An 8,564-nucleotide genomic window follows, 5' to 3' on the forward strand; every position below is an offset into this window, starting at 1 on the left:
CCACATCGAGAGGAGCCAGTTGAGGTGGCTCGGACATCTGGTGAGGATGCCTCCTGGAAGCCTCCCTGGTGAGGTGTTCCGGGCATGTCCCACCAAGAGGAGGCCCTGGGGAAGACCCAGGACATGCTGGAGGGACTATGTTTCTCAGCTGGCCTGGGAACGCCTTGGGATTCCCCCGGAGGAGCTGGCCCAAGTGGCTGGGGAGATGCCCTTTATCTTAACAGACTGAGGGACACATAAAGTAATGAGAGGAGAAGAGACAGTATAAGAGCGTGTTAGACTCCCAGCGGGAGATGCCACAGCAGCGAGACGGGGGTGGGCAGCGGGGTCCTTAGGTCGTAACAATAAGCAATAAGAAGAGGAAAAGAAAGAGGACTCTTGTTTACGTTTAGTGAACGTGCTGCTTGCTGCTGTAGTGTTGTGGCACTCGCTAACTTAGGCTAAACAGAGAGAGGAGTCTGTCAGAGAGGGCAGGGGAGGGATTCATTCAGTAAACATACTGCTGAATCACGCATGCGCAGAAACAGAGAACTGCTGCTGAACGATTTGTTTGCTTATTACTGTGCTGGAAGTGGTGTTGTTTATTCGTGTACTGCATGAATAACCAGCGCCACTTCCAGCACAGTGGCGCTCATTATTGTGCATTGTCAAATTTGTGTTTATTCGTGTACTGCATGGATAAACTGTGTGAACTGAAGACACTCAAAAGAAGTGTCGTTTCCATCACTAGTATGGACACGTTCCTTTCGTTCGCTCATTATTGTGCATCGTCAAATTTGTAGATGCCAAATGGCTTGTACTGTCTCAGTCTCTTTAATAAAAACTAAAACTACTATTGTGTTGTGCTTGGGACACCTTTTGTCTTTCAACACTTCCTTTTTAAAGAAATCAGTTACTTTGGATTTTCTTTGAGTCTGCCTGCATTCTGGTTATAACAATTAACAGAATGTTACACCCGAGGTTTCTGTTTAGTACTGTAGCTCAACTAATGAAGAGTCCTATCTCTGTTGAGCCATGTATCCCTATAACTCTAAGTAACAATGACTTCATGAGATTCTTTATAAATAAAATTATTTTAATTAGAGAGAAAATTCACACCATTCTTCCTACTATTCTCTCTGATTCCCTGTCAGATGTGGCAGCTTTAAAAGTGTCGCTAGAACCTGATTTGTGTTTGGACTGTTTTTGTCCTGTTGAGCTTTCCAAATTGTCAAAAATAAAAACTTCAACTAAACCATCAACATGTCTGCTGGATCCCATCCCAACTAGACTGTTTAAAGAGGTATTTACTTAATATCCCCATTGTTGATCTGTTCAATATGTCTCTAATGAATTGTTATGTGCCACAGAGCTTTAAGGTTGCTGTAATTAAACATTTACTTAAGAAATTTTAATCTTGATTTTGGAAGCTCTGGCCAATTATAGACCTATATCCAGTCTCTCATTTATCTAAAAAAAATCTTGAGAAAATCATTGCAAATCAATTGTGTGCACATCTGGACAGAAATAATCTGCTTGAGGAGTTTCAGTCAGGGTTTAGAGCTCATCATAGCACAGAAAAAGCACTGGTGAAAGTTACTAGTGATATAGTGATAATGGTTTAATTCCTATATATTTCCAGTTTGTAAATGTTATTAATGAATCTTCCTTATACACCAAAGTTTTTCATGGAGTAGTTCAGGGTTCTTTACTTTATCCATTACGTAAAGTTATTAGACAGCATGGGATAAATTTTCAGTGTTATGCTGATGATATTCAGTTATATTTATTCATGAAACCCGATCAGTTACTTAGATTACAAGAAAAAAGACATAAAAACCTGGATGAAAGAAGAAATCATATTTCTCCAGTTTTAACTTCTCTCCATTAGCTGCCTGTCAAATTCAGAATTGAATTTAAAATCTTACTTCTAACAAACAAAGTTCTCAACAACCAAGCTCCATCTTTTATTAAAGATCTTATTGTTCCATATTTTCCTAACAGAGGACTTTGCTCTCAGACTGCAGGTTACCAAAAGTAGAACAGGAGGCAAAGCTGTCAGTTATCAGACTCCTCTCTTTTGGAACAAACTTCCAGTTTCTGTCTGTGAAGCTGACACGCTGTCTACTTTTAAGACTAGGTTTATTACTTTCCTTTTGGATCAATCCTATAGTTAGGGTTGGCTTGGGTTTCCTGAGTTATCCCTTAGTTTAAGAAACTACATATGGACCAGTCATTTTTGTGTTTTATTTCTGTTAAAGGGAGTTTTTTCCTTTCCACCGTTGCCAATGTGCTGTTCAGGATAAACATTTTCCTTAGAAAATGTTTACTAAATGCCTATTATTATGAATGTGAATGTTTTTGTACAGTGCTCTGAGACAACTGTTGTTTTGACTTGGCGCTATATAAATAAACTGAATTGAATTGAGTAGACATTTCCAGTAGGATGACAGAACCCACCTTGCTGAATGGCTGCCAGGACTCTGAGATTTTCATCAGTTGCTGCTCCTAAACTTAAAGCCAAGGACAGAGAAGACACATGACATTTAGCCAGTTAAGTAATTACCACATTTCACTGAGGCAAGAGAGCTAAACGAGAAAGCTTTCATACCTGGCTGCAGATTTTAGAAAAGCATCTTGGCAGGAGTTTTGAATGCTATGCTGAATGATGTAGTTGTTAAGTTCTTCATCACTTTCCTCATAAATGTCCATCACTCTGCCAGAAAAAAAAAAAGTGATTGGAGTTTAGACCAAATTAATATAATTAATTTTTGCCAATTGTATTAAACCCTGCTCTTAGAAGGTGTAGGACTTTCAAGCAGTCCATGGAAGTCACGCTTTCTATGTATTTTTGATGGCAGCACTGATTATTATTCACATCTAAACGGGCTTTCTAACTTTCTAACTTTATTTTTCTTCCTCCATCAAGGTTATCACGGCCCAAACGGAAGAGTGCACTCACACAAATTATACATTAAAATGATTGGCTTGCTATTACTTTTACTGGCATTCTGAGTTATCATAGAAGGATAATTAGACTTAAACAACCCTCCAAATAGACGAGTAGGATTACAGGAGGAACGCTTTTAATCCCATTAAAACTGTGCAATCGTTGTAATTTCTCAAACCGCTGGTCTGAAATTATTTAAACTTTCACAAAGTAAGCACTAGATTCTGTATGACATGTTTATTTTGAGTCAACCAGATTAAAGGCAAAATCAAAAACGGTTGCAACTCAGTTATTTTTGGAAAGATTGAGCTAAAATTTGGTGTGATAGTAGTTGTCATTAACCCCAAGTTCAATTGAAATTTGTGGAAGCATGGGTGTGCAGTTTCTGCTTTCTGGGGGGGATTTGAGAGAAAAGCTTAAGTCTTCTAGAAGTCAGAGATAGACTGGGTAAAAGTTATCATTTCTTTTGATTTATGAACTGTTTAAGAAGTGCAAAGTTTGTGAGACAAAAAGTTTGTTTTGACAGCTCAATAGCTAGTGTAAGTCTAAGTTGAACATTCCTCTCCAAAATCTCCAAAAATCATAAAACTTAGAATGTGATTGTGTAAAAAATGATAGCTACAAAATGCCAGTTCAGTCATACAATGTCCGACTTTCTGTGACATGTTTACACTTTGAATGTTGTTTCTTGTGTACAGGATATCTGAAGTACAGAGCTTGAAAGAGGAACGAGATTTCTCACTTATTTTACCTAAATCCCATTGTTGTCTTAAAGGAAACCTTTGTTTTGTTTTTTGTCGTTTTTCTCAATTTTGTCTCAGTTGTTGTCAGGATTTTGGTTTTATTTGTTTATCGTTTTCATGTTTTGTTCTGCTTCTTGTGTTCCTGTCATCATTCACTTCTCCTCAGTCAGTCACTTGTTTACTTGCCACACCCATCTCCACCTGTTCATAGTTAGTAATCACTCACCTGTACCCACTTCCCATAATTATCCTCTGCCTGTAAAACCTGGTCATCTCTCCCATTTACTTGCTGGTTCGTTTGTCGTTTTCCCCTCACTGTCTGGCTCTGCTCATGTCCCCCGCTCTTGTTAGCTACGTCCATGGATTTAGTTTGTTTTGTAGTTAGTTTAATTGGTGCCTTTTGTTTTTGTTCTTTCATTCATAATAAATTAGTTTTCCTTTAAAGCTCATGTCATGAATCTACATACCGGATTTGCCAGAATCTCCACCTTAACTGACAGTTTTACGATGTAATGCTACCAAAATCATAACATACTATTTTCAATTGAGCCACACATTTGGATATATTCTTTGTTCAGAGATGCACATTAGAAAGCCTGACGTAAAAGGAAGAATAACAAGCAAATAGTAATGAGGTTGCTTTCAATGCTTATGCGTTGGCATCTTTTATAAAATCTATACTATTCTACTATAATTGCTATACACTAAAGCCACTAAAAAACTCCAATTCTAACTAGCACTATACACAGAGAAGATTGATATTGGCAGAAAAACAAAAACACAGTTGTCTTCACAAAAGAAAAGCTTTCATTCTTAAATGACAAAATAATTTCTTCTGAACATCAAAAAAACATAACCTTGTAAGAAGTTTCAAACATTAAAAAAAAAAATTCTATAGCTTTGCAAATGAATCAAGAAAATTCTCACCTTTCAGGTAAACACCAGCACACGTTGATGGGTGAAACTTTAGTTAGAACAAAGACTGCTTTTATATCCATGCATAACCTGTTGTCAGATGTCATGCATCACTGACTGCAGAAACACAACAAGGGGTGGACACCCAGTCTCCTGGTTTCTATAAATATAGTCATGTTATATGTTCTATTGTGGGAGCTAAGCCTGTTCTTTTGCCTGTTTGGTGGAAATCCTACTGTCAGGATTCTACAAGCTTCTGGGGCTTAAGCTGTAGACTAATTCTGCAAAGAGGATCAGTGTCTATTGTTTTGTGGAATGTATTATCAGTCAGGTCTATTTTCCCCTATTACTTTGCCTAAGAAATATGAGCTGCTGGCTGTTTCAAACTGTTAGTGCTGAAGGAAAACAGAGCAACCTGGCTAAGCATGACAACAAGCCCTGCTAATACCTGTCTTTATTTGATCAAACAATTCTGTCACTACTTATGCAATTTTAATCTTCAAGTTTTATTTTGCAGCTGTTTGGACGTCTGTTGTGGTTGCTGAGTTTCAATGCTTTTTAACATAGGATACAACTTTGATTATGTCCCTTTGCTCTTTCTCAGTTCAAATGTCATATCTGTCATCTGGTCATACCACAGAAATCCAAAATTGAGAGGAGGCATTGAACACCCTTTACTTGACTTTTTGAATGCTGATGCCACTTTGAAAGTTTAACAGCAAATGTAAATTAACCTGGCATTTAACAGCAATTTCTTTTCTGCTCTGGTTAAAACACAGAGGAGCAATGGTTTAGGCAAGCACTCAGATTTCTTTTTTTTTTTTTTAAGAAAGACAAAAAAGTAAGCAAGCATCTTTTATATTTGCAATTTCTTTCTTGCATGAATCCTACACAACCTTCACTACAAAATTTTTGGTAAAATGTTTGCAGTGCAGAACTTCCATCACATCCATTCAGAAAAAAGTATCAATTCAGCATATAAAGACTAAGAGTAGCTGAATTTGAAAACAAACAACAAACAACAGTAAGAATGTCAGAGCATAAATCTTTGTATGGAAAATTCCCAGAAGGTACATTTTTTAATGTGAATGAACAATTATATTATGTTATGATTGACTGCAAAGAACATTGTGAATTTAAAGGTATTATGACTACTTGCAGATAGGAATGGTTCATTTTGACTACTGGATCATCATACTTTTGTTTCTGATTCATTAAGCAACATTGGGTCATAAAGCACACATCAGCAGATTGGCTCTGTGTTTGTGCATGATTTCATCATGATCACTTCCTGGAAATTGATTGGCCACATCTTCTGCAGATACTTTGTACTCTGCTGAACTAGTGACCTTTTGTAGCATTTAATAAATGCCACAAAAAAAGAGAATTCTTGATTAATTCTTGAGTTGAGTCCAACATTATTTCAAATAATCCACCACAATTGGCATGGTTTCTAAATCCGAGGCCATGGTTTTTAACCAGAAATGGGTGGAATGCTCTCTCCAGGTCGGGGGTGGGTCTTTGCCTCAAGTAGAGGAGTTCAAGTATCTGGGAGTCTTGTTCACAAGTGATGGTAGGATGGAGTGGGAGGTGGATCGACTGATTTGTGCCTCATCTCGTTGAAGCACCTCGTAATGAGGGCGACGCTTCGATCAGTCGTGGTGAAGAAAGAGTTGAGTTGAAAGGCAAAATCATGACCGAAAGAATGAAATCCTGGATACAAGCTGCTGAAATGAACATCTTTTGAAGGGTAGCTGGGCTCAGCCTTAGAGAAAAGGTGAGGAGCTCTGTTGTCTGAAGGAAGCTCGGAGTAGAGCCGCTGCTCCTTCACCTTGAAAGGAGTTAGTTGAGGTGGCATCTGATTAGGATGCTTCCTGGACTCCTCCTTTTGGAGGTTTTTCTGGCATGTCCCACTGGGAAGAGACCTTGGGGAAGACCCAGAACTCACTGGAGGGATTGTGTACTCTCTCTGGCCTGGGAACATCTTGGGATCCCTCAGGAGGAGCTGGAGAGTATCGCTGGGGAGAGGAATGTCTGGGTTTCTCTCCTGACCCTGTTTCCCCCCACGACCCAACTACAGATAAGGGGTGGAAGATGGATGAATGGATGAATTTGGCATGATGAACAACTTGTCTGGGTGCATGGCTGACAGAGGGATGCCTCTAGTACTGGGAACATCAGAGAACTCAAGCCATCTTCTAAGCTCCTGGCAAAGAATAGTGAGAGAGCAGCATTGGTGAATGCTTGTCACCTTCCCCACAATGATCTAACAAACCATTTCTTTTGAAATAATTGGTGAGATGTTGAGCTTATTTTTTATTTATGTATTGCTTATATGGATACAGAGCTGTCTAGTGTGGCAGATTCAGAAACCTCTTTGAAATTGCATATCTCTGCAAGTCACATGCTTTCTTGTGATCATTTTTCTTACTATCTGGCTGTGACTTGTGAAGCACTTATTACTAGTGGAGTTATTGTCACATTTGAAAATTAAATTAAAGTCTGGCACTTTGGAAAGCTAGAGACTTATTAACTGCTGGTTGACTCTGGGAGTTTACTTTAATGTTTGGAAGATTAAATTGAAGTGTTTGGAATACTTTTAATTGCGAGAGGGTTTGTAACCCCTGTTATTTTTAACCTGTCTGGGACATGGGGGTTTTATTTCCTTGAACTTACAAAACTAAGATATAGAACTCGTTGAAATGGCCAGAACGTTCTGGGGTAAGTGGAACATTCGCACACTGAAGCTAAGTGATGCCGCTTGAGTGGAATCTTGATGTCCAATAAGGATAGGGCAGTGTGATATTTATTGCTTGGATGCAGAAGATGTATAATTCCTGAGAGGGGCTCATCTGAGTAGAAAAAAAAAAGAAGTACAAAGAAAGAATAAATAAAACTGAGATCCTCCATGCATGAACATCTTTTGTTTTGGGAACCAGAAAATAGAACATCAGCAGACGAGGCATAACTCCATCTGTGAGAGAAGAGAGCCTTCTCTTTGAATGGCAACAAGGCTGTTATGCCCATGACTACATTTCAATTACTCAACTATAAAAGTCTAAGCATAAATCAATTAAGCTCCTCCTCATGCTGTCTTGATATCTTACCCACAACTTTCCTTAAGAAAGTTCTTCCTGTCATTGCATCTGATCTGATTCAAATAGTAAACTCATCTGTCTCATCAGGTTCTCCCCCAGCAGAATCAAACTACTGATAAATAGAACAATCTGGACACATCACTACTGCAGAATTACAGGCCAATCTCCAACCTCCCATTCATCAGCAAAATTATTGAAAAAGCTGTGTTTCAACAGTTAAATAGCTTCCTAACAATGGCCAACCAATTTGATGTCTTTCAGTCTGGTTTCCGTGCTCACCACAGCACTGAGACGGCCCTCGTCAAAGTGTTCAGTGATGTCCACATAAATACAGACTGTGGAAGAACCACAGTGCTGGTTCTGTTGGACTTCAGTGCAACATTTGACACTGCTGACCATGACATATTATCGAAACGACTGGAGAGTTGGGTAGGACTCTCTGGTCCAGTACTCGATTGGTTCGAATCGGTGAGGACCTAGAGTTTGTCCCTGCCCGTTGGACGTTGCTACTAACCTTTCCTCTCCAGCTGCAGCCGATTGCCCCTGATGAGCAGCTCCTGCATTTAAGCCTCCGGCTAGTTCCAGATTGTCGCTGGTGCAACAAGCCTACTAGGTTAGAATCACAGCCACTAGGTTCTAACCTCAAGGCCAAGTCTGTTAACCTTGTTGATGTTTGCTTCTTATCTCAGGTCACAAACCCTCAACCTCTGTGATCACTACCTGCCTGGAACCAGTGGCGGCTCCAGAGATTTTTTTCTGCAGGTGCTAAGGGGGTGCTAAGCATTTTATTGAGGGTGCTAATGAAGGATTATTTGTTCTTACAGTTCTCAACACACACAGACGCAAGCACAAACATATATAATCATATATATGGTATAT

At 39.1% G+C, this 8,564-nt stretch overlaps 1 protein-coding gene across 4 annotated transcripts in view; it reads right to left on the reverse strand.

Annotated features, from left to right (window-relative positions):
* LOC108248650 (ankyrin repeat and SOCS box protein 15) overlaps positions 1-4,721 on the reverse strand; it is a 37,605-nt gene extending 32,884 nt beyond the window's left edge. For 3 of the 4 annotated variants that reach the window (XM_037981014.1, XM_037981016.1, XM_037981013.1), the window contains exons 1-3: positions 4,600-4,721; positions 2,591-2,695; positions 2,440-2,492 (exon numbers count right to left, since the gene is read on the reverse strand). In XM_037981014.1, the coding sequence (XP_037836942.1) occupies positions 2,440-2,492; positions 2,591-2,695; positions 4,600-4,694 (253 nt within the window). In that variant the 5' untranslated portion in view covers positions 4,695-4,721. The remainder of the gene's footprint in view (positions 1-2,439; positions 2,493-2,590; positions 2,696-4,599) is intronic. The other variant, XM_037981015.1, reaches the window with a different exon arrangement.
* Positions 4,722-8,564: the final 3,843 nt, after the last annotated feature.

This window comes from Kryptolebias marmoratus, linkage group LG17 (assembly GCF_001649575.2).
Source record: "Kryptolebias marmoratus isolate JLee-2015 linkage group LG17, ASM164957v2, whole genome shotgun sequence".
Classification (NCBI taxonomy): Eukaryota; Metazoa; Chordata; class Actinopteri; order Cyprinodontiformes; family Rivulidae; genus Kryptolebias; species Kryptolebias marmoratus.